Here is a 26,619-nt window from a genome sequence, read left to right on the forward strand (position 1 = left end):
CCAAGATCAGTTTATTAATTACACCAAGATTAATAGTGTCAACTCAGAATACATTATTGTATACAAGGAGGTAAGCCACAGATATATCTGGGGGGGTCAATAGATATATATATAAATATGCTGCTTTCAGCTATCATGATTTGAGACCATTTCACAGAAGCAATTTAAATCAAAATGTATCTCATAAATGTTAAAGGTCCCCTTTTTTATCCAAAGTTCTGGAGCGAGTAGTCTATGCCCAGCTGCAGTCTTTTTTAACCACGCATGGAATCCATGAAAAGTTTCAGTCTGGCTTTAAACCCCTGCACAGCACTGAAAAAGCCCTTTTAAGAGTTTTTAATGATCTGCTCCTAGCCGCCGACTCAGGTAGCCCAGCTGTCCTGGTGCTGTTAGACCTGACAGCTGCCTTTGACACTGTGGACCATAGCATCCTCTTGTCACGGCTTGAACAGTCCGCTGGCATCACAGGATCTGCCCTTGCATGGTTCAGGTCCTACCTGACAGACCGTAGCTTTTCAGTGCAGCTGGGTGCCTTCTCCTCTGCCAAACCCCTCTTACCTGTGGGGTTCCCCAAGGCTCGATTCTGGGCCCCATCCTTTTTCTACTTTACATACTGCCCCTGGGTTCAATCCTTACAAAACACAATGTCCCCTTCCATTGTTATTCAGATGATGTACAAATCTATCTGCCTCTCAATTCCAATAAAAACTCTTTACAGATATTGATGGACTGCTTGACAGAGGTCAAACCCTGGCTGAGCCAAAATGTCCTCAACCTAAACGAGAGTAAGACTGAGGTCATCTTTTTTGGACCCCAACCTCCAGCCTCCCCAGTTGATACTCTGGGCTCCCTAAAAAAAAACATCCTCCCCTCTGTCAAGAACCTTGGAGTGACCTTCGATAGCACTTTTACATTTTATAAACAGTAGTTAAAACCTGCTTTTTTTAAATACGACCATTGGCTAAGACCAAGTCGTTTTTATCTTTTAAAGACTTGGAAAGGGTTATCAACGCCTTTGTAACCACAAGGTTGGATTACTGCAACGGTCTGTATGTGGGTATGGACCAGGCCTCAATTAGGCGCCTGCAGCTAGTGCAGAACGCCGCTGCACGTCTTCTTACTGGCCACAAAAAGCGTGACCACATTACCCCAATTCTGGCCTCACTGCACTGGCTTCCAATTCGGTTCCGAATTGATTTTAAACTCCTTTTATTTGTTTTTAAAGCACTAAATGGACTGGCTCCGGCCTATATAGCTGAACTCCTCCAGCATTACACCCCAGCCAGAGTCTGCTGAACAGCTACTGCTGGTAGTGCCCCAGACCAGGCTCAAAACCCGAGGGCACCGAGCCTTCGCAGCAGCTGGTCCCAGGCTCTGGAACACTCTGCCCCTCCATATGAGGTCGGCCCAGACTCTAGGGGTTTTTAATACAAAACTAAAGACTCACTTCTTCTCCCTGGCATTCTAGTCCGAGCAGAGTATGACTACGGACAATTCCCTGTGTTGGATTTTTATATTTGTTGTGGTAATTTATAGTCTTCTGTTCTTTGCGAATGTAGTAATGTGTTATTTATTATTTGCATGTACAGCACTTTGGTCTCGACCAAAAATCGTTTTAAAATGTGCTTTATAAATAAAACCTGATTTCATTTGATTTGATGTCATGCTTTTCCGGTTATTACCCATCCCCTTGTGTGTTATGAAGGCTAGTGGGGCCTCGCAGATGGGGGTGCTGAGGGGGGAGCCCCCCTTCCCACGTCCATTCGAGATGTCTCGCTGTCTCGCAGACCCCACGCAGCAAGCAGGAAATGAACCCAGCTCACACTGGGTGTTTCTCAATCTCGAGTAAAGCTGCTCCAGAGCCACTATTTCAAGCAAAGTAGGTCATTGAGTGCCGGCGAAGTACTGTTCCAATGTCCAGCATACTTGGAATTCTACCGAGCCCGGCGTACTTTGTTTGGAGATATTTTGAGGCTGCACATGTGTAGACTCCGCAGTCTTCTAATCCCCAAAATGCTTTGCGCACGGACCAATTTCCCCAAATCTGTGGTGGAAAATGTAAGGTGGGGCCTCTCATATGATATGACGCACACCTGCACACTTAATAGCCTGTTCCACTCTTTGGACGTTTTTCAATCGCGAGGATGCTTGCTTGGTAGCACATGTCTTCCAAGTCACTTCCTTCAGAAGCTAGGCAAGAATCCTTCCTGGCATTTGGAAAACGAAGAGTGGAACAGGCTAGCACGTGTGCAGGTGTGCGTCATATGAGAGGCCCCGCCTTACATTTTCCGCCACAGATTTGGGGAAATTGGTCAGTGCGCAAAGCATTGTGGGGAAGTCTACCCATGTGCAGCCTCGAAATTTCCCCCAAACCAAGGACGCGGCCTCGGTGGAATTCCAAGTATGCTGGAGATTGGAACAGTCCTTCGGCGGCACCCGATGACGTAGCATCCTTGAGGAGCTCCAACAAGCCATTTAGGACAGAGAGTGAATACACATTATACAGAGATGCTGTATGAGAAACCAATGTGAGTTTGGAAAATTGCACAATGTAAATCTATTCTAGTCAACCCGGTATCACGGCAAGACGTGAACATGTGACGATTTACCATGCTGGAGATGTGAAGATGTCACGATTTCGTCCCTTCAAACGTTACATGGTATTGTTAACCCATGTTAACCAGTGGAGAAATAACCGGAAATGCCAAGCAAATGCTACACCGACGGTCGGTTGATGAGTGACGAGTTATGTGATGAGTGATGAGTTACTCTCACTGTTAAGTTCAAACAGAAAGCTCTAGAAAGAAACGAAACTCCATGTGGAAATGACACATCACACAGAGGTCAGTATGTGAAGGCTGAGACTGCGTACGTTTGAGGTTAGACCAGTTTGATGGGATATAAAGTCATCCTGGAGGAAAGACATCAGATGGTCAATGAACCATGAAGTAGTTCCTGGAAAAGTTTATTGTGCTGCGGTCAAGGCAGAAGCAAAGATTCAACCTTAAAAAAAACACTGCTTCAGGTCTCCTACATTATAGTTGGTTGTTTCACTGAATATATGGACCTGGAAATCCATTAGGAGATAACAATCTAATTTTGACAAAGACTAAACACATTGCTTAATTCAAATGACTATCTTAATATGCAAATTGTTGTTTTGCTTCCTTTGAATTGGCCTCAAGCACAAAAGGCCTTTTTCCGCCTGAACAAATAACACACTGAAGACTCCGGACAGAAGTGGATTACAAGACGCTCAATATTCTGTTTCTTTGGCGCACTGTCCTTGGGGAAAGCTCAGAGGTGAACCGTTATTTGCGTATTGAGTGGTTCCTATCTTTGATTAGGGCACACTATACACAAACACACACACACACACACACAAACAAGCGGGGTGAGCTGGGGAGATGGTATGATAATTTGAGGCTGATTCTGTGCCATTACTCTTGTCGCAAACCATGGGAGTTAGGAGCTACCTCCCATGTAAGGTTATACCGGTAACAATTACACTCCACATAGCTCTTTTAAATGGGCCAACCCTTCTACATTACTACTGTACATTTCCTTTATACACACCCATCTCAGATATATATAGCAAAGTTTACGTTTCATCCCACCTACAGTGATGCATGTGTTGCCTCCAAGTTCCCATCAATAACTGCTTTCTACAAATGAGGGTTCGATTTTGACTCTTTGCTTCATATCAACCCCCCACTTGTCTCACTACTGCTGCTCTATCAATTCAAAGTCAAGAAATCCCTAAAATATGAAGGCAATATCACAAATACATTGTTAAAAAAAATCACAAAATAACAAAAGCAGGGACAAATTAAATCTTAAATTAATAATTTTGGCCTGTGCCGCAGATTTTCATACATTGGATTAATTTGCTGTGCCGAGCAGAGCTGCTCAATGTGTGCATGGTCTGGGGTAGCCTGCTGGATAAAAACACATATTTGCCCTCCAGGTGCAAACTAATAAATTATCCTGGCAGTTTTTGCCGTATACGCTGTCCAGTGCAGTGTGTGTGTGGGGTGTGTGTGTGTGTGTGTGTGTGTGTGTGTGTGTGTGTGTGTGTGTGTGTGTGTGTGTGTGTGTGTGTGTGTGTGTGTGTGTGTGTGTGTGTGTGTGTGTGTGTGTGTGTGTGTGTGTGTTTCCCCATATCTCTCTCTCCTTCATGACTGCTTTCCCCTCCATTGTTCAACAAAACACCTCGCCCCCGCCCCACCTTGTCCTCCCCTGCATCCATCAAGATGCCAATCATCATCCAGGAAGCCATGGAGCCTTTCATGCCTACATAATTACCTGTATTAGCCTTGTTGCTGCAGACGGTGGCTTGCAGACGAAGAGGGAGCCAACATGATTAACCCTCACTTTTCATCATGGCAGAGTAGAGGAATGATGGATATTCACAGACTTCTAAACATCATATGTAATGGCCTCCTTTGCTCTTTCTGTTACTCTTACAGTGATACAGAGTGCTGATTTTACATTACACTTCATACGATGCACCACTTTCCTTCTATTAAATCCCTCAATAATGTAAGCACTTCAATTCATTAGTGCTTGCTTTATGTATTTAAATGTATTGTATGAACGTACATTTGTCACTAAAAGCATTAAGAGCAGAATATTCAGAGTAGTATAAAGCGTCTTCACCTTCTTCTTAATTTTTCCTTTACAGAGTCCAAATGAAAGATTTAAGGACTACTAATGTTTGATCTATAAAGCTCTTGACATCTGAGGAAAGTAAAATAATGACATTTAAATAATAAATAGATTCCCTGAAAAAAAAACTAAGAGAAGAATAAAAGGGTAAAATATCTTATTTTTCTCACGTCTAAGAGAATGCAGAAAGTACAAAGGATAGGACAGCAGACACTTCTTCTCAGTAAGAGACAAGTTCAAACTGTATATTACAGTACAACACTGTCTAGGTGCTTGATCTCTATGGAGAAGCACTCATTTCACTGTCCTTTCCACTGTGTGTGTGTGTGTGTGTGTGTGTGTGTGTGTGTGTGTGTGTGTGTGTGTGTGTGTGTGTGTGTGTGTGTGTGTGTGTGTGTGTGTGTGTGTGTGTGTGTGTGTGTGTGTGTGTGTGTGTGTGTGTGTGTGTGTGTGTGTGTGTGTGTGTGTGTGTGTGTGTGTGTGTGTGTGTGTCCTTGAATATTTGTGTGCCCACTGTCGATTATACACACAGTCCTTCATTTTCAATCATTTGTACTGTCTCTACTAATGACTGAAGTGGCACTTTATGATAAGTGGGATCAGTGAAAGGTTAATTGGTCTGCTGTGACTCTTGTGTGCTCTCTGTGAATTTTATGTGCAGTCCATTGGTGGTCTGTTTGGTGGGTCAGATCTTGTGAAATAAGCAGCATTCTTCGATTTTTTTGTGAAAACGTAAAGGTCAATAAATGAGGTTTTTCTAATTTGTAGTCAGTTATCAAAATAACCATATGTTTCACCACATCAATCTAACATGACATTATGAAACGTACATGAACTGTTGTGGCAGATTTACTAACTGTTATTCACAGTTATCTTGGAACATTGTGTATTATTGTATGGACAGTTTCGCAGGCTGAAAAGCTGAAATAACAGCTTTAACGTCATTATCAGCTGTAGCGCCTAGCTAGCTTATTAGCATGAGCTCTGTATTTCTGCACATCAACATAAAATACAATAACAAAAAGAATAATTCCCTAGCTTTTTTCTGCTAAGGGTTGTAGCGTTTGATCAACAAACATCAGGCCTCTTTGTTTACCCCCCAACGTTCCATTTTTAAGCTACATCCCTAGATCAGACTGTCACATGGGAATCTGCTGTTAAAGTCCCACCATCTCATGATTTATGAATTAAGTAATTATTATCAATTAGACTAATTTTCAGCAAACAGGAAGCCATTCCTTTTTCATAAACTGAATTTTTCATTAGAACCTTTTGAGAGATTAAAATGGCACCAAAATTGGTCTGTTGTCGGCCTTTTTGTTTTTCTATGAGCTCACAGTGAAGACAACATCTGGACAGCCCCTCAACCCTGTCAGCTCTTTTTCTTATAAAATAATTGTGACCGTATTAAAAAGCTGAAATCATCCAGATGCACAACATGTGTCAACGCCTCTCTCCTTCGCTGCATATTTCTTTATCTTTCTGCTGCTTGTATCAATGACACCATCTATCGAGTTGAGAGGCATTCCCCCACTTCCTCTGTTAAATCATTAACATTTCACACTCCAAAGCTGCAGACACTAAATCAAGATCCATGTTAAGATGTTCCAAATAACAGGTGTATTAATACTGGATCAGCTGAAAGGTCCACAACATCCCTTCAGAATTAAACTGAGCATGGGGGATTTGCCGTAAGCTACTTGACAAAAAACCTTTGATAATGAAATGCTTCAAGTGTTCGATTGAAGAAATGCACCATCATCCCATCAAGCCAGGGGACAACCTGCACTTTACTCAATATGTGCAACCCTTCATTGTCAGTGTCATTATTCATCTCTTTGCTATGATTGATTTTTATCTGAAAATGAATCTTAAATGGATTCTGGGTAAAGCCAGAGGCAACATGAGAAGTGACTGGGATCAAAGTTAACAAAAGCAAAGAAAGGGAAGAGAGAAAGAGAGGAGATGAAAAGGATAAAGATTGCTATTGGAGGAGGAGCATTAAATCACCTGGTTGAAAAAACAATTTAGTCCTTCAATTTATCTGATGGTACACAGGCAGCTCTCTGCTTCCTGGAAGAAGACCATACTACATTCTACATGCGAGAAACGAAGGAGAAAGAAGATTTATGTGTGAAGCGCCCATATTTTCTATATAGTATGTCTATTTTATTTATATGCATAGTAAGTCTTTATATTTTAAACGCACACTTTATCTTTAATTTTATCAGCACCACGTCACTTTAAAGTATTTATTTATATGTATAATTTTAGCAAGTTTTTATATTGTCCTGTTCCTGTAAGCCAGTACAACGAAATTTCGTTTTAAAATTACACTCTGTCTTGTTGAAATGACAATAAAGTATGTCTAAGTAAGTCTAAGTTTAATCTACAACCATACCTCCAAAGCCTGAATTGTCTTTCAAGGAAACACTTCTGTATGCAGCATAATGAATGTAGACAAATGTGATAACCTCGACTCAAGTTACAGTACCGTGCAATCATAGGTTTGCTTGGGACATTCCATCTTTTTGAAAGGGTTGCCTCAACAACAGAGGTTCATCTATCGCTCCATGCTGAGAGCTACTGCTATTTACAACCAGGGTGTGTGTTTTTACTGCTTGATTTAATTGTTTACTTAGATATAAAACACAGTGACCTATGGGCTGATAAAAATTAACCCACTTCATCTCCTTCAGTACACAGTGCTCACAGCTTCACAGCAGATTTATCAGGGATAAAGGAAAAAAGGGGTGGTTTGTTGGGCACATTGTTTAGCTTCACTCCTCTTCTTGCCTTGGATCCACATTATGAATAATTCCATAGAAATAACAAGGTCATATGGACTTTACAAGTGCATTTATATTTCAAACCTATAGGTAACATAATACTTCTATGGGTTTACAGCTCGAGCAAAAATAACATAAAATAATGAGGTGATTGAGATATTTTCTACAGCACACTGTAGACAATAATGTTTTTACTGAAAGCGGTAGTCAGTGGCCTAGACCTTTAGTGATTCTCGGAAGGTCTTTATTCTCCATCAGTGATCGGCAAACCTTAGTTTCATCACACATTCACTGTGAGAAACACAGTGTGCATGCAGCTTCACAACATCTGGCAGTAATGCAGAATTCAAACCTTCCTGTGTTATTTACCTTCCATTGTGTGGGATATCAAACACCTCCATCTGCTACTGTAGGTGTCTGCTGCTTGTGTTATAAGCTAATTGAATTTCTATCCTTGGAATAGAAAGCATTCATTGCATACATTGAGACATGAGATTTCCCCCCCCCCCCCCCATTTCTATCTCAAGTAATGCCGTCTTACATTTCCATCCACGTTTGCCTCAACCCTATGGCTGTACAATTGTACAACATGTTAATTTCTATATAGCCTGCCTTAATGTTTCTCAAAAGGTGGGAAAAAACATCCTGTGTTGCAGCATGATAGCAGAATATGTGAGTTTGTTTATGCAAAACAAACACAGAGGACATTATAGTAACACATAGCCGCTTGTGTCCAGATTATCTCAGCAGGGGAAAGCAAGTGACAAAAATGACACATACAGTAAGAAAAGATTAAAACTAGCAGGACAGCTGATCAGGAAGTAACAATGGTACACTGAAGTGTCAAATTTGTGGAGAGGGAGATGAATCAATTTGTTTCAAAGCCCCCCCCCCTTGTAGCCTGAAGCGAGAAGACATTTCTGGCAGGCACATGGACTCGACCTCGGCTTCTGACACAACTCTGTGATGCACTGGTCTGTGCAACACATAGCGATGAAATATCCTGAAGGCTCCCTAAATCAAAGCAAGGGGGAATCATTTGAAGCAGATTCAGAAAGAAACGCTGGATAACACTGGCTAATGTACTAATTTATTAACACCACCATTATTCTTATTTTTCCACATCAGTGCAAAGGTTCAGGGTCATTGTGCTGTTATATAGAAGGAAATAAAGTGAAGCCTACTCGCATTGTTTTCTATCTTCCCGCAGTAAACGCGCTCCTTAAAGGTCACATGTCATGCTTTTCCGGTTATTACCCGTCCCCTTGTGTGTTATGAAGGTTTTTATGCATGTAAACGGTCTGCAGAGTCAAAACCCTCAAAGTACACCCTGTTGCGAGTAAAACTCTAACACAGAAAATACCTCCCCAAAACGCCTCGTTGGAGATACTTCACTGTCCATTGATTCTTCCGGGTACCGCATGATGTCATGCGTTACCCGGAACCAAATGGAAGAATCCGTGGAGCCGTTACGTTAAGCCCCCGCTGATTGGTCCAAATTGACCAATCCACGGACTTCCTCACACACACACTCAGTGCATGCAGCTCTGCTGATCTCTCCTCCCTGGCTGCAGGCTGATAACAGACAGTTGGGATCACGGCGAAATTCTCTCTGCAGACCCATTCTCACAGCGTTTATTAACCTTTTTCTACTCAATATCAAGCCACACTTATTGTTTTTACTTCAGCTGTGACTTTGTGTGTGCTCAGGGTGAGTTTTGCTGTGTTTGGCTGTGTATCGCTAAACAAGGAAACCACACCTCCACAGAGCTCAGCGCGATTCACAACGTCCCGACCAATCGGAGCACACTGTGCTCACAGGGAGGGTGGGGGCTGGAGCTATTGGAGCTACAACGAGCCGTTAAAGGCAGAGAGTGAAATTCAGTGAATACACGTAGTTTAAAGAGATGCTGTATGAGAAACCAATGTGAGTTTGGAAAATTGCACAATATAAATCTATTCTAGTAGACCTCAACATTGGAATTATGATCAGTGGAAATGGCCATGACATGGGACCTTTAACATATAATAAAGCATCAATGTATGGCTTGATGTGTAATAGCCAAGCGAGAGACAAACATACCATGTGTCACGCATGAATAAATCAAGCTCAACTGGGACAGGATGGCAGATTTGCCTCTCCATGAATCCTCCACATCGACCTTTCCCAGGCAGAGTTCACACACCACTCTTCATGCATCAGGGCCACATCCACACTGAGCACGCTGCCAAACACCTTATGCAAGATTAATCACACTTTAAACGTAGTCAACAGGCTGTGAAATGAGAACGGTGAGCGGGTGGTAATGTTTCTTTGCACAAGGTGTGGCAAGATAAATACATATTGAATACTGCTTGCTCCACGGTGCTAGCAGTAAGCAGGTGTAGGACTACCCGCTGATCTGTCTGCACTTGATGAAGACGCGCTTTTCTGTAAAATGTGCAGACATTTCCCCAGCCCAGGAGCTGAAGGTTCATTTACGAGGGATGGATATGTAGACTGGAAGCACCTGCGTAACTCGTTGGAGACATAAAAAAAGCGAGGACCACTGCAAGTCCATGAGTAGGTTTGAATGCTACAACCTATTGTTGCTGTTACCTAGTGCAATAAAAGAGTCACCTAATGATTGTAAATTATGGAGCCCCTAAAGCAGTGGTCGCCAACCAGTCGATCACGATCGACCGGTCGATCGCTAGTGTGGTGCGGGTAGATCGCGGACCGTTAAAAAAAAAAGTAACAAAAGAAAGAAAAATAAAATAATAATGTTAGAAAAATACGTTTTTAGATGTAAACCTATCATCCACCACCCCGTTAGCAGGTGCCACTTGATTGACGTATTTGAGACACCTCAATAATATAATACATTAACCGTGCTTTACGTGAACCTCATCATGACACAAGAGACAACGGCAGGACTGTAATTTCCCGTGTTCAGTGAACGCAACAGAGGCAAGACAGATCAATCAGAGAGTTGCATGGAAATACACGTGTGCTTGTGTCATTCAAGCTCGGCTGTTTGTGTGTGTGGCAATAGCGCATTTAGTGTGGGAGAGAGAGAGGGGGAGAGTGGGAGGGAGAGAGAGGGACCGGTGCCAGCGGGGACCTTGATGTTAGTATCTGGTTAGCTAACTGCACTAACGGACATAAGGAGCTGTTTCCACAACAAGCTGGAGGAGAGTCCTCTCCTGTCAGACTGAGGGGCTCAGGTGAGCTAAAGGACTCTGAGTGTTTAGAACGGTTTTGTCACAAAGATTATTTCCGCGGCACACCTTCATATGATCATTATAGTTATACAAACAATAAGAGAATAAATGAAAAACAGGTATGAAATAGCCTACTATATGGCAGTAAAACAAGAATACAGTTTAAAAGGGGAGTGATTTGTAAAATATCAATAAAGAAAAAGAAAATCTGTTTACAGTTCTGTTTGATATGGGTGCTGAGAGAGGTATCCATAGATCTCTTCATGTTGCTCTCAAAGTGCACCAGATTGATGCTTTCAACTTCAATATTTAAAAAAAAATCTTCCCAGGGGAGCATCCCCCCGGACCCCCCTAGAGGAGGTTAGGATCCCCCTAGAAGAGGTGAGGTCCTTCACTTTACCCCTGCCTATATGCCGTGAGCTGATTATGGAGCCTTCATTGTAACAGTAATTCAGATGCAATTAGCCTATATAAAAGGCCTCAAATTGGAAGCATTGTCTGGGCCGTCTTTTTCACTCAATTCTGCAATAGGTAGATCTCGCCTTTCACCTAGGCCGAGGTCGGTGATCTTGGGCTTAAAAAGGTTGGTGACCACTGCCCTAAAGGGACATGGAAAAAAAAAAAAAAAGGGAGAGAGAAAAAAAATAAAGTCAGGAAAACGGATTGACAGTTTACGTCGGCTGGGCAGGGTGAGATTCCCGGTCTGATTTTTAGTCCCAGTCCGCCCATCATGCGTCCTGATGACCGGCGATCTCCTTCATAAAACTAATAAAAGGGGGAGTAATCAGTAATCGGGCAGTTTGGTGTGTGTGTAGAGGCGTGTGTGGTCAAAACGACAGCCTGTGGTCACTCTTTATAGCTGTTCAATGAAGGTAAACACAGAGTAGGCGCGGCGTAAAAGCTCTTTGAGCGCTGGTGCTGCTCTTCTCTGAGTTACACGTCCCGCTGCCTCCTGGAGTGACCACACACCCCTGGCCGAAATGTCCTTAAAGTGAAGTCTGATTACGAAATATATCTCAAATAATGCACTGTAATTTCCCCACGTAAACATAACAGTCTGCAATGAAATGGTAGGGTCCTGTGCGCTTCACTTCCTCCTTGGTGCACCGGTAACTTTCTCCCCAAAAACATCTCGAGAAAGTTTCTCGTGCTCACCAGAAAGTATCTCGTGCGCACGAGATACTAACCCGTTATCCTGACTTTTTTTTTTTCTGTTTTTTTTTTTTTTTTTTCATGTCCCTTTAGGGGTTCCGTAGTAAATAACCCAATTTGTGTTCTGTGAAACTGAAAAGGATGTTACATTGTTTTTGTTACTTTCGTTGCAGTTGTAAATATGTCTTAAATGTAATTTAGGTTAACTTCCTGTTTTATTTAGATGCCTTTATTTTGAAGGCAAGTTTACGCTGTTGAGAAACGGAGAAAGTAAAGGATAAAGTTTATGTGTAAGTTTAGCACCCCCCGAAGAGGCACAAGGTTGGTATTAACTATAATGTAAAAATGTGGGTTTTGTCCTAATTCATTTGTAGGGTATGCTGTTTTGTAGCTTTGATGACTGTTTACAGTTAACATTGCTAAAGTGATTCTAATACGGATGGAGCCTAAATGTATTTGTTATTTTTGTGTCTTTATAGCTCTTATGTTGATATTGGAGATTTCAATAAATTCCTATCATCAGTCAAGTCTTCAACCATTATTCGGAGGGAAATGCTACAACGATGCTTGGCAATGGGCATTATTTATTATATATTATTATCATTATTACTACCTTAAAGTCATTTTTCCCCCTGGAAAAAGCTGGCCCACCCTATTTTATACAGGCCGGCCCGAAAGTATATTTCTGCCTATCCTACTGGCCTGTCTACCTACCTATGTGCGTTTATTGGCCTTTGAGTGCAGCCTCCCAACAGAAAACAGAACAGGCAGACAGACCCTGACAAGTGGACCAGATAAATAAAAGTAATTTGCACTGTCGAGTTTTGGCAGGCTTGAGAGGGAAAACACATATAATTTCCCTGAGTGCCTGAGTTTGTCCTCATTGTATGGAGCTGCCTTCTAATCTCATCACATGTTTGTAATATGCAGTAGATTGTTCCACTGTCTCGTCTCATAAATAAATAAGCAGGCAGATAAGCAGTGGCTACAAAATAATCAACATTGTTTGCACTGAGCATGTCAATTCAGTGATAAGAATACTGCCCAAGTTTATGCTAGAAATAACGGTTGATTTGTATGATCCAGTCAAATGTTCATTTGAGTGAAAAATTAGGAGCCCTTTCCCCCTGAGACATTTAAAAAGAGATCCTTACAATACTGTATAATATATTGGTACCTTTCTTTAAATGGCGCCTTCAAATCCTGAAGGTCTTTCCAAGTGTACACAGCCAGAGCAGGGGCTTTTGTAGAGTGATCATCACAAAACCGCACTTTAAAAATGTGTCTGTGTGAGAGGTTAGTGAATTATACAAATCGTTATGTGTTGTCCGAGTCCCTATCCTTCGTCCATTTTTCTTTATTTGATCTCCTGTAGCTGTCTCATGTCCTGCTCATCCTTCTGTCACTTTTCCGCTTCTGTAATAACGTTCCCCTCCTCTGATCCTGTTCAATCTAATTTCTCTGCTCTTTTCATTTAATATCTTGTCATCCACTTCCCTTCTTCTCATCCAGCCAGCCTTCACCTGTACGTGCTGAGTGTCTGGCTTTACTGGCGATTCACTTGATTTTAAATGATCAAATACTTCAAGCACATTCTAAATCCAGCTCCTCCTCTCACTTTGCACTCTTCCCATTCATTAAAACCTTGAGCATCATCGGCGTCACATTCCACCGTTTGTACTCTCATTCACAAGCTACTCTCCCTATCCTCAAGGCCAGAGAGGCCCCAGCACACTGCCTGGATGCTTCCCTACTGGGCTCTAATTGGCCATCAAGATGTGTGCGGGAAGGAGACTGAGCGGCGTTTGGCCCACTTCTATTCCCTCATCACATTCACAGAGCCACAGACACATCTGCGTAACCATGGTGATGCTGATAAGGTGACTCATGACTATTCATCAATGGCGCTGCCTGATTGGACAGCCCCCGAGAGCCTTGCGAAACATATTCATCAGTGCAGCCTGTGTCCCTGCTCTACCTCGATATGCGACTCAGGATGATGAGGAAGCATCTCTGCTGCTCTCAGTTTGTTTTTCACATGACTTCTCTTCTTAACCTCGCCCCCCCCACCTTAACCTCTTCTCCTCTCTCTAATTAGCTGACCGTTGTTAATGTCCCAACCATTTCCCCTCGCAAAGTCCCTTCTCTTCTCTGCCCTTGTGCCCTGCTATGTTCATTGTTCCTTATTTAACGAAGGCATTTAGAAAAGGCAAATCGAACATGGATTATTTCTCATCACAACCAAACTCATACTGCTGCTCGCTCACAAGTCCCGCTCTCTCCAGCGAGAAAACATAAAAAAAATTATATTTGTTCCCTGGGAGATGTTTTAGGTAATGTGCAGTTGTGTAATAAAAAAAAACATTGCCTTCTCAATGACACAAAATGTGGTTTTATTTAATTCTAAAGGTCATTTTGTTCCTGGTTTGTCTGGAAACATTTATGCACCACCTTTTAATATTGTGCCAATGGGACTAAATGCTTTTTGTTTCAATATAATATTATGCATCAGTTTGAGCAGTTTATCTTGCCGGCAATCATGTCTTTTGATTTTTTTTTATAACGGTGACCTCTGGCTTAAGCATTTCCCCACAGGAGATACACAGCAATTCATACTTTCTGAATTTGAAATTAGAGTTTACAGTAGATCACTGTTCAATAAACACTGTTCAATACAACACAGGTGTAGTGCATTTGTATCCCATGAGTCTTCGGCAGTGGTACACAAACTGTAGAACTGATGAAAATATGGTTTCCATTCATGCCAAGACAAGTTGGAAATGTGTGGACAGCAGTAATGACTGTAATGGCCATTTTGACATCTTTCTCGATGACTCACACAAAAATGTGTTTTTCTGCTATGCTGAAATAAGTATTTTCAAGGGAAATGCACCATCTGCATACTCAATGTATTTCATGTCTAATGTCTGCCACTTGCAAACTGGCTGTATGTTTGCACTTAAATTCAAGGTCAAGAACCAAGGACTCTGATTGGATATAATATTGAGACATGGGGGATAACCCTGACAGTGTCTGCTGATGCTCTATCCCAGCTCCAGCTCGAGTTCAACCCAGCCGCTCTGATCTTTCTAGTTGTTTGTTAAGATTTCCAGGAACCTGCCTATATAATCCAGATGGATAGTGTTGGGTGATCTACAGTTTACACACAACCCCGACAACATAGTGTGAGAACACACACACAGTCCCTTGGATGTGTAGCTGCTGTGGGGGATGGGTCATGTAGGAAATATGCAATGAAAAAAAAATACAATTTTAAACTAGCGTGAAAAGAAATAGGACAGCTGACTGTACTGGATAATAGCATGACAGAATAAATCATCCAAATTATTGGTTGTCATGTACCCCCACCACCGTGTGTGTGTGTGTGTGTGTGTGTGTGTGTGTGCGTGTGTGTGTGTGTGTGTGTGTGTGTGTGTGTGTGTGTGTGTGTGTGTGTGTGTGTGTGTGTGTGTGTGTGTGTGGATTTCGTGCTAAAGACTAAATAGATTTCACCTGAAATACAAATATTTAGCTAAGAGTTATTTTTTAAACACAATTTAACCATTCCGTTTCAATAGTAAATGTTAATCTACCTGATGTTGCAAAGCTACAGTATGAACCCTGTTGAACATGTATTGTTTACAATGAATACCATGGATATGACTCTGTATGCTTTATCATCACCATTTATAACGGTACAATCAATGTCTAAACAATTAAATAAATTCCAGGAGGACAAGATTCTTTATACAGATAGCAGCTTCATTTAACTCACAAAAAGCAGCAGATTGATGCAGAATGAAAATAAAGATGTAGGCCATAATGAATGAGTAATTGTAATAGTAGTCGTGATCCTAAAGTAGACCGAAGTAATCGTGATTATGTTTTTTTCCATAACAGATTTGCACTCAAATCAATTCAATTAATTCTTACTTAGGTGCACATGCAATTGCAAATGTGAAATATCTCATTCCAAATTTGAATCTCACATTTCCTAAATGTGCCACGTTTGGGTTTTCTAACCATATCACCATGGTGTAAAAACGGTTTCCCCAACAAGGTGCAGAGTAATGTAAAGATGAAAGATAAAAGGATATAAGGAGGAAAATAAAAAGACAAAGAGAAGCTGTGTTCACTTACATTGTCCTGCTGGCTGTCGTCCCCGGACCGGTCATTCTTTTGCATGGTGCGTGCCACCTCTGAAAATGGACAGGTTTTAGTCACATACATACACACAAAGGAATATCAAGATAATACTTTTGTGAGTTGGACGCCCATCTCAACCCACTCCCAAACTGTGCATGTCAACCTTCAAGAGCAAATCAAACAGATTGGTTACTTTGAGTAAGTACATTTTTCACTCATTGAAAAATCCAATACCGCTTTATACACTGTAAAGGGTTGGTACGCGTGTGGAACAATCCTGAGGAACTTCAAAGAAATAAGAAAACAACTTCTGGTTTGGTTTGATTGAAACACATACAGAAAGTCTATTTATGTTTTGGCATTCCTGTCACATCCAACTTTGTCTTGTTATCAACCAGCGAGCAGTATCCAGAAAGCACTCCTCATTGTGCTCTGCTTCTTCATAACAACTCACACTCTCCTTTCTTTATATATTTCTACCAGGTTGTGTGCACATGCATATAAACACTTGATGAATAATGCATATTTCCTACAAAAGTGACTTTCTTTCTGGCTCTCTGTCTTCCAAATTTGTCTAACAATGCCTTTTTATCAGCCTATTCCACGCAAGGCAATACATATACAGTACCTGCATGGAGGCATGTGGCGCAGTGGGCTAGTGCGTTGGTGTTCGGATCAGGGGAGCAAAAGTTCAAACCCCACTGCAGTCAGCATGTCGTGGGCAACTTCATCCCAAATTGCTCCTGTGGTGATTGTCCACAGTATTGAGTATGTAAGTCGCTTTGGATAAAAGCGTCTAACAAGTGACATGTAATGTAATGTGATGTCACTTGCCATTTACTACATAATAAGCCTTCATTTACATGGTCTATGAGCTTAGATGGTGTTAACAACACAATCTCCACCCCGTCTACCAGGACTCATCAGTAACACTGGATGTAGTTTGAATGAGAAATCAGCCGAACGGGTAACACATTATCCTCTCCTCCGGTCTCTCAGCTCAAGCCCATCAACACTAAATAGAAGGTGAGTGACAGGACAGCCAGGTAATTACCACGGACAGAAAAACAGAGAGAGCTGGCCGGACAGAGTCCATCGATTGGGCTCTGAGGAGAGGAGAGGAGAGGAGAGGAGAGGAGAGGAGAGGCAAAGTGAGCAGAGCAGAGGAGAGGAGAGGTTTTTAGGGGTATTTAAAGTCCCTTTTTTTACTTTCAGCATACCACTTTTACCTCATCACTTGAGGAAAGAAAACAATAAACCAAAAAACATGGTGCACATTGTCCACCATGTGTTAATAGGTCTATTCCACCCTCAGTCTTGCTTTCAGGAGCCCCTTCAAGAAATCCACACCGCCGGCACCTCCTGCGAGTCAGCCAGATAGTCGACTTAGCAACACTGGATAGAAGAGGAGAGGAGAGGAGTGTTGACGTTGTACAGAGCACCATTTGCAGTTCTAGCGCACAGGATAAATGCAAAGCTTAAATGCACACAGAATGTAGATTCTGTTGTCTTTAACTGTAATTGAACAGCAGTGGGGTGCAGTGGGAGTGTAATCTGCACACAAAGCAAATATTCATGAGCACAAAGCACACAGAAACCTCAGGGCAAACCACAACCTTAACCTTTGCTCAAATCGCTGCAAGGGTGAACCGCAGTTACAGGCTGGAGGATTGTGATTCATTTATCTTAACACAGCCAGGAAAATATTTTAAGGTAGCATATGTACGTACTAGACTACAATTTTAAAAACGACTATTTCCGTCAATCCAACTCTTCTCCGGGTGGTGCTAGGCAAAGACTGAGAAAACTCTCATTAACAGACAGAGTGATACAAACGTTCCTAAATGTGGCGGCGCAGCTGACATTTTGCAAGAACATTGGAAATTGTCAAGAACTCTGTGTCTTAGTGCACAACAATGTGTCATTAAGCAGCACTTATAAAACTCCAGTGTCATGATTAACTGCTGGCAGCTAAAAGGTCTATCATGGCTTTAAGGAGCTGATTAAATGAATGAAATAAACTCTCCCTTGTTCAATTGCTTGCCATCTCTTGGGCCTAGAGCTCCAATGTGATGATTCTCAAAAATAATTTGGATTTCAGCCTTGAGAGCACAAGGGCAATTAAGCAAAAACTGAATAAACAGGAGACATGGCACCAATGCAAAGTACGCAGAGGGAGATATAAATGATAAACAACATCAGACTTCTGATCTCAGCCAGCTATTATGATAAGTCACCTTTAACACATTCTCCCGAAAGCTGCAGTAGGAGTAAAGCAGTATTTGGACATGCAAAATATAAATGAAAACTGCAGCAAAGCCCCATTCATGTTCTTCCATATCGTCGCCACCACAGTGATCTGAATTGGGCTGTGTGCACTCTCTGACACAAAAGTATATTTTTAGATGGAATAACTAGTGACATGAAAATCTTCTCCATCAGACAGCATCATTGGGTAACAACATGGGCCGTTTATATTAACTTATAATATAATATTTCAAGAATGCTACGTCATCGAGTGCCGCCAAAGTACTGTTCCAATCTCCAGCATACTTGGATTTCCACCGAGACCGTGTCCTTGGTTTGGGGGAAATTTCGAGGCTGCACATGGGTAGACTTTGCGTCCTTAAAATCCCCACAATGCTTTGCGCACGGACCAATTTCAAAAACCCTTGCGGAGTATGGCTGAACCGACGCAGCACACATTTAAATGTAAGTATGTAGTGGCTTAGAACATGTGCTGGTAAATATGTTACTTTGTTACATTTGTTATCACCAAAAATGTGTTCCGTGAAAGTTCATAATTAGATAGACATCGTGAGGTATTTATTTTCGGTACAGTTTAGGTTGAAACCGTTAGAGAGAGTGGCACACTTGTTAGCCTGTTCCATTTTTCTTCGTTTTCCGAAGTCGTGGCGTGGAAGCATACTTGCCTCGTTTCTGAAAGAAGTGACTTGGAAGTACACAACTACCAAGCCAGCATCCTTGAGATTGAGAAATGGCCATGGTCTAGTGGTTGTAGATCCTGCCAGTCAGCAACTTCTGTGTTTGTGCACTAAAACAAACAGATCTTGTTTTGTTTGGTTTGCAGGTATGGAGCTCTTGTTCTTTGTGAGTCTGTGTGTGTCTGATGGATCAGTGCGTCTGGGTGTGTGTCTACAGATTGACCACAGGGGGTTGGTTTTTGCCAAGTATTAGTTACGTTATGTGCGATTAGACCAATAGATCCCCCACCAGAGAAACACAGATATGAAAACTGCCCTGTGCAGATGCTATTTCTTTCCCTGTCCCTTTGATACATCCACCGTTGGCTTTTTCAATTAACTTCCTGCCATCTTTAGGAGAGCGATGAGAGTTTATCCCGTGTGATCACATTAGGAGAGTGAGCAAAAATTGAGCTGAGCTATGGTTTCTCCTCACCCGGCAGGATAAGGTCATGGCTGTCTAATGTGCTCTAAATTTCAGTGCGTGAAACGTCTCGTTTTTTCTGTTTAACTCCCACAGCTGCTTATTGAATAATCACTCAAAAGTATCTCAGCCTTTTATTGTAGCCATTCAATCAGCCGAGATGAGCAGGCGCTGTGGCTTTGTTCGAATAGCCGGTTTCTTTTATGTCTTTGTAGGCAGATCTGCACAGACTATATTAATCAAGTAAGCTTTTTTCTGAATGTGTCATGCTTATATTGCAGAGAGAAGCCACTGGAAGATTAATAGTCAAGCTGACATTGTAAACACTAAAATCAGTCTTCAAATTAAAATAAATTAAAGAAATTATACATCACAGTGTTTTCAAAGTCAATATGCAGTGACACTTTGATGCTTACTAAAGCTCCCTGCTGTGTTCCTTCGAATCAATCTCATTCATTTCCCAGCCATAGACTGAAGTGGAGTTCCTTCACTCATCTAAAGACGGCAGTGCAAATGATTATCCTATTAATTTAGTCATTGTACTTTGGTCACTGATTGCAGCTTAAATATCACTGCTTAATCAATTTTGAAGAACGATAGGCTCTTGAAGCGGGAAAAAATAAATAGACATTTTAGCGTCAGCTCTCAGTGTTGAGCAGCAGCCAGCACACTGAGCGGAAATACAACAGTGGCTCCTCCAAGTGGTGCTGCACTCACAAGACATGATAGTAGAAATAATAAAGAAGAGACTCAAGCTCTATTCGATATTCTCTTTGGAGAGACTAGTGAGAGTGGCTGCCTGACCTTTACGCTGAGGAGTACAAACTGCCACTGCCACTGCAATCCAACAATCCATACATCACATAAATCAGCCAGGATCAAACCAGCGGGGGGCTGTCACATCCTGTAATGCGATCACCCTCACATAAACACCCCTGCACTCAAATTCAAAGGCATGTGCACACACACATCCTTGAAAGACATATGGAAAATGATAGACGTGTGATGTTTGGACAGGCTCTTCACTTCAGGAGGGATTATGATAGTCCTTATACTCCACTCGATTTCCTTTCCATTAATTCCCGTGGCACTTTGTTGACAGTGATGAGCCCTTTGTAGCAGCTCGAAACAATTTCACAGCAAGTGGACCGGCGATGAATATACAATACCATTTACTTAAAATGTAAATGAGCTCTCACACCTCTAGCAACTTCAACATAATTGTCTTATATTCAACCTATTGTTTATCAGACCCAAGTATGAGTCACACATTTTATTGCTTTTTGTGCTGTGAAATTGGGGTGATCAGATGTGGGAGTATTTTGAAAACAGTTTGATATTCAGCTGTGCGTCGACAATGAAAGACTATTTGATTACAATTATTTATATTGCAGGACTTCAGACAACTCATTGGATCGCTCACCACTGAAAGAGGGGATTCACTTACTGATATTCCGCTAAAAAGCTGAAAAACCTATAAGCAATATGTTAATTTTCACTACTTGGGGCTCAAAAACCTTAGTTTAAGAATGACTAATGTTATTTGTATAGTAAAAATGTTACAAAAATAAATATTGTTTAAAAGAATAGGTTTTTTTTATTCAAGTACGCTCCACTGTATATAGGCCTATTGGACATTCAGTTTAACTCAAAGGATTTTACATACAATGCTGTGGCTTCAACAGAGAAAAGCTTCCAATCTCCACTAAGTGAGATGACATTTACCCAGGTTGACATCTTGTGTGATGGCTGGAGGTAATTTTCGGTAACCATTTCTCACCCCCTCCACTTTGAAAATGTGAAAGGACATCCGTTCATATTTTGACAATCTGACCTCTTACAAGTACCTCAATTTAATAGTAGAGCAATACTAAATCACAGGAGCCTTTCAAGTATAATCATAACTTAACTCAATAGTCTTTACATTTATATGGGAGTACATCATCACACATTTTTAAGCTCAGTGTCAACAGACGGCTAGCAACTTTACTGTTTGTTTCACTTTCCAGTGACACATTTAACTTTCTTCATGCAGCTGTTTTCTAGGGCTTTCCTAAAAAAAAAACAATATGGTTTTGTTGACTTGTTATTTAGTTAGTCAGTCTAATTCACAGAACTGTAAAACAGTTATCCTCCACAAAGGATACTGCAAAAGATTCATTTTAAATGTTGTGTGTACTAGAGATGTGATCATGTTATGTTAATAGTATGTGGCTAATGCTGTTGTAAATGTCACTTTGTCTTGTTTTCTTTTACATGACTATGCACTGCAACATTTCTTTTTTTTGGTAATTATTTATTTTACTTGTTCGAAATAAAATGTATCAATCAATCAATCATGTGTTTCTCGGATAAATGTCTTTCAGCATGCAAAAAGCATTAAAAAAAACTGACCAATTGACTGCCATTCTCCAAGCCTTGCTTGCTGTGTCGTCAAGCTGTCAAAGCTTTACCACGGAGCCCACACTAACGTCACTAACGGCACTCCCTGATTCTTACTCATTCCTTTGAAAAGGGAAAAGTATGTCAGAGAGAAGCAGACAGAAATTCCACAATATGCATTAAAATAGTATACAATTATTTTTATAGTAGCTAAAACAGTTTACGTTAAAGGTCAAGCCCCATATCACCTGGAGATGAAGAACAACATTGATAGTAATGAAAAACACTGTTCCTGTAACGCAGAATAGCTCGCAATCATTAAAAAGTGTATACATTCAGTTTACCTTCAGTAACTCATCAGCTAGTAAAAGATGTTCTAACGTAATCTGCTAATGTTAGATCCAAAGGTACGTTGGGGCTGGTAGAAACAAACATCTCCTTCTGAGCTTAGCTAACAAGTATCTGTACTACACAGAGCGGGGTCGTATAGTTGTAGGACTCTAGGCGGAGATCTCTGACACTACAGCGTGACAGGCTAATCTGCGTTTGAGGGGCAGGATTTAGCAAAAGATCAACTATTTGTCTAATCCACTAAGAGGTAAACCCACTAGATGCTACCTCCATAGTGCCAAATGGCTGACATACCATTTAGCAACTAGCTGATGAACATGTTGGACCTCAAGTCCCTAGAGTGAACAAAACAAATTAATCAAATAATACTCCTTCAATACAAATCTCTTCTACCAAACCTCTTTTTAATTACACTGTCATTTCAGTAGTCTTGGCCATGAACTGTAGTCTATCAAGTTAACTTAATGGTGGCTTGGACTATTGTCTGTCGCCTATAAAAATGATGTACTTTTTTCTTCCCAGTGCTCACTGAGTTAGGAAAGCCTTTGTGTTAACACCAGTGTATAGCTCACTATGGACCCGTTAAACCAAAGAAAGGTTGTTTAATTAAAGCCTGCAGTCAATTACAGTGTCCCAGTCAGCAGCAGCCACAAGCCACATTGGTGTGTTGTGCAGAAACAGCAGACTGTCAATTAACAGATGTAAAGAACGTAATTTCTACTATATTTTAAAGATGTATACATTATTCAAGGCATACTGAGTGTAGACCCATGACAAATGTGCTGCTCTACTTGTTTATACCAGCAGAGGTCACCAGAGTTATAAGATGCCTATTTGTCTCACACCAGTTACACTCCTTTTATGTTTTATGTCCTCTGATATTATTTGCAAACATCACACGAAATATCTGTCTGCTTTTTTAAATCCACACTAGCTGTAAACGCACACTATGCCTTGCATACAAAGCTGCTGCCACTATACTGCACAACCACAACCACAGCTGCACAATATTAAGCATCTCTAGAATGTGTCTCTTTTTATCCTTAAAGAAGAACCTCTTTTCACATCGCTTTACACACAAGGCATTTACTACCCTGTTTCTCTCATACACATGGCCCACTACAATGACATCACTGACCCCAGGCAGAAGTAGCCCCTGCAGAGCGGATGGGGGGGGGGGGGGGTGGGGGGTGACTCACTACTATACGTACAGCCTAGAGGAAAACAGCAGGCAAGCAGTGGTTAGGCGAATCTCTCTCATCTGATATGATTCAATATGGGACACAGATGACTAGCTGAACACAGCAATGCAGCTTAATGCACAAGCAGCAAACCCAGTCCTCGTGGTTTGTGCCCCTCTAATGATGAGGCTAGTTACAGAATGACTGGCAGCTTAATTAATGCTGGGTGCCTTGCCAGTCTTTTTCCATACAAAGGCTTGGTATCATGTACCAGACTAAGCAGAGATGCAAAGACAGATGCTTTTATGTAAGGGGTCAAATTAATTTAAACACGAGGAGGGGCCGCCTTTCAGATATTGTACTGCAAGTCAAACTGGAACGGTAATAATTCACTGTAGTGTCTTTATATATCAATCCAGGCCAGAGTTTGGTTTACTTTCCAGCGGATTTCTGCATGTTGTGGAGCTCACAGCACACAGAGGTTTGCAACACACACCGATATATAGGGTCAGACACACAACAAACCTGACAGCGTGTGAAAGCACATTAGAAACATTTCACCTAAGGCAAGAGACCCTGCAGTCCTTGTGAATGTGTCTGCTCTGCCAGTGCTACGCCTTTCGTCTAACAATATTTGAAAAGCCTTTCTTTCATGATGCACACACACTATTACAGAGTGTATGTACAATGCTAATTTCCAACTCTTTTCCCTAGTGCTCTGACAAATATAATTAAAATATACATACACCTTTCAGGATCATAAAACTACAATACACTTCAAAATCAGTAAAGAAAATAAAATACAGATCACAAAAATACACCAATACAAAAAGACTTACTTTAGGCTAGAACAATAAACCTTAATTAACTGACATTTGCCAAACAAATATAAAATTAAGCTTTTTACAAAGACTTCGGACTTTTGGAAAACCCAAATGTAGAAAGCTGACTTTCCAAATTTAGATCTCTGGTGTGGTAGTTTTACAGTCATTCACAATGCTCCCAATTACCCTGCTCTGTGTTATATATTATATTATCTGAACAGAGGCTCTGGGTTTAGACAAAGCTTCCTTTGTAAAGGGGACAATGCACATGTATGTATGTATGTGTCCAAGTAAATATGTCTGTGCATTTAAGAGCAAAGGTTTGTATTCCTTATGTATGTTCATGGAGTACAACAGCCCCCTCCAACGAGCATTGAGAACACCAACAAACTGGACATTGAACTTCTGTTTCGGACTTTTAATTGAAATGCACACTCAATGCTCTCAATGCTCTCAATGCTCGCAAAGTACTTGGTGTGAAAGCGGCTATTGTCATAGCCTACAAAAGGAACTATTGCTTATTGCTATTGGTGTTCTCAATGCTCGATGGAGGGGGCTGTTGTGTATATTGACACAAACTGATCTGACAGGACGATTCAGAAGAGAAACAGAAACAGACTGGAATGAAACTCCCAAGCTTGACTTCTTCTCTTTAACTATACAAACAATAAGTGACTCATTGACCGAATTTCTTATTTTATTTCTTACTTTTCTATGCTTGTCTGTGCTCCTTTTCTTTACTCTTTTTATTATGTGAACATTTGATTGTAAAAAAGAAGGGACAATGCACAATAACTAACATAAAGACTTGAATTTATCATTCGCGAGGTGTAGCCATAAAGCCCCTGTAACACTGTCCCGAAATTGACTGCGGTCAATTGGTCCTTTCCCTCTGAATTCCTGCCCTTATATCTCGTAAAACATATCAAATCCTACATTCACTTTTTTAATTGTAATTTTCAAGCAAGTTTAAGCATAAATGTAGAAAAAAAAAAAAACCTGCAAGATGCTCTTTAAGCTTGTTGTCGTGCACTTTTCTACTACACGCACATGAGTAGGCTAGGCCCATTTAGTGAAGCTTTTTTTTTTAATCTTTATTGGAAAAAAGCATGTACAAACAACATGGCCTTCAGAGACTAAAAAGAAAAAAATGGAAAGGGACAGGTGCATACCAGTCTATGGTGCACAACTACCGAGGAAAATAATTGATATCACAAACATTGACACGACATTAAAGTAATAAACTTAAGTTAAGTAAGTATAACAAAGAGCCAGAGCTTTTTACACAAATCTTATTTTTCAATTATGCTTTAAGGGTTGATTGCATTTTTGTTCATTCATTTAAGTGCTTTAAAAAAACAAGTTAAAAACTACATACAATTTAGGGTTTGCTTTTACACATTTGGATTTATGAATATGAAATGTACATAGAATAACAATATTATTGATTCAAAATTACGTCTGAAGTAAGTCAATAAATGATGTCATTTAGAGAACAATTGGTGAATCACCCATTCTTGAGAAAAGCCAATCATGTATATCCAGCCATAAAGCCTCAGAATGAATACGATTTAAAAAAAAAAAAGGTGAACAGTTATTTCAGGCAATCACAAAAAACAAATGTATTAGTTTCTATACCAAATCGCTGTTGTACCAATTTATCTTAGTGTAATGTATGTATCTTAAGGGGCTGTTTGTTCTTAAGCTGCTAAGTTCAAAGTCTCATCTCCAGATCTGGGTTTTAGCAACATCCAGTTTTTTTTAATTATGTATAACAAACCACAGATAAATCACATTTAGCATCGGATTTAAACAAAGTCACTTGACTCCATTTAACTGTAGTCAAGAACACATTGCACAGTTTCAAAATTGCACATAAGGTGGTTAAAATCAGCTGAGCTATCCTTAAGCATGTGATGCACAGCGATGATGGTGTGTGAGGTGATGGTTTATTCTGCCTGTGGAGGAGCTCCCTTCTCTCAACAGGATGTGTGATTGTTACGCTGGGTTAAGATAAGCAAAGCAGAGAAACCATTCCGCTCAAGAAAGGGCTGCCAAAACTCTGCTGCTCAAAAGGTGAGATGCTGTTGCTGATTTATCGTCATGTTATGTCAAGTAGGCACACCCTTTTAGGACTATTTCGGCCTGGATTATATCAGGGGAGCCAGAAAGCTGATTACATATATGTAATCTTGTTTTTATAAAAACATTTCCAGTGGCAGAAATACAGTTAGGGCAGGGCTGATTTATCCAGTGAACCCCTGCAATGATCGGATTTGCCAGTTTGAAGCAGAATCAAACCACAGAAATGCTGACATCTTGTCTATGTAATAACAGACAACCATTCAACCAAATATTTTCCAGCAGATAGGGTAACCCAATTTGTTCATCCATGGAAACCATTTCCCATTAATTAAGGGCTCAAAGTAAAATGGCAGAACAGATTTATTTCTCTATTCCCCTCAGCTATTTAAACCATGGAACTAGTGCATAATGTAAAGGAAACAAGCATCC

The 26,619-nt window shown here is 40.8% G+C and overlaps 1 protein-coding gene across 1 annotated transcript in view; it reads right to left on the bottom strand.

Annotated features, from left to right (window-relative positions):
• Positions 1 to 26,619, bottom strand: part of pde4d (phosphodiesterase 4D, cAMP-specific) — a 184,822-nt gene that overhangs the window by 153,506 nt on the left and 4,697 nt on the right. Inside the window, exon 2 of the mRNA XM_079689444.1 lies at positions 15,954 to 16,012. Within this exon, the coding sequence (XP_079545570.1) occupies positions 15,954 to 16,012 (59 nt within the window). The remainder of the gene's footprint in view (positions 1 to 15,953; positions 16,013 to 26,619) is intronic.

The sequence above is a fragment of the Notothenia rossii genome (assembly GCF_949606895.1).
Source record: "Notothenia rossii genome assembly, chromosome: 6".
Classification (NCBI taxonomy): domain Eukaryota; kingdom Metazoa; phylum Chordata; class Actinopteri; order Perciformes; family Nototheniidae; genus Notothenia; species Notothenia rossii.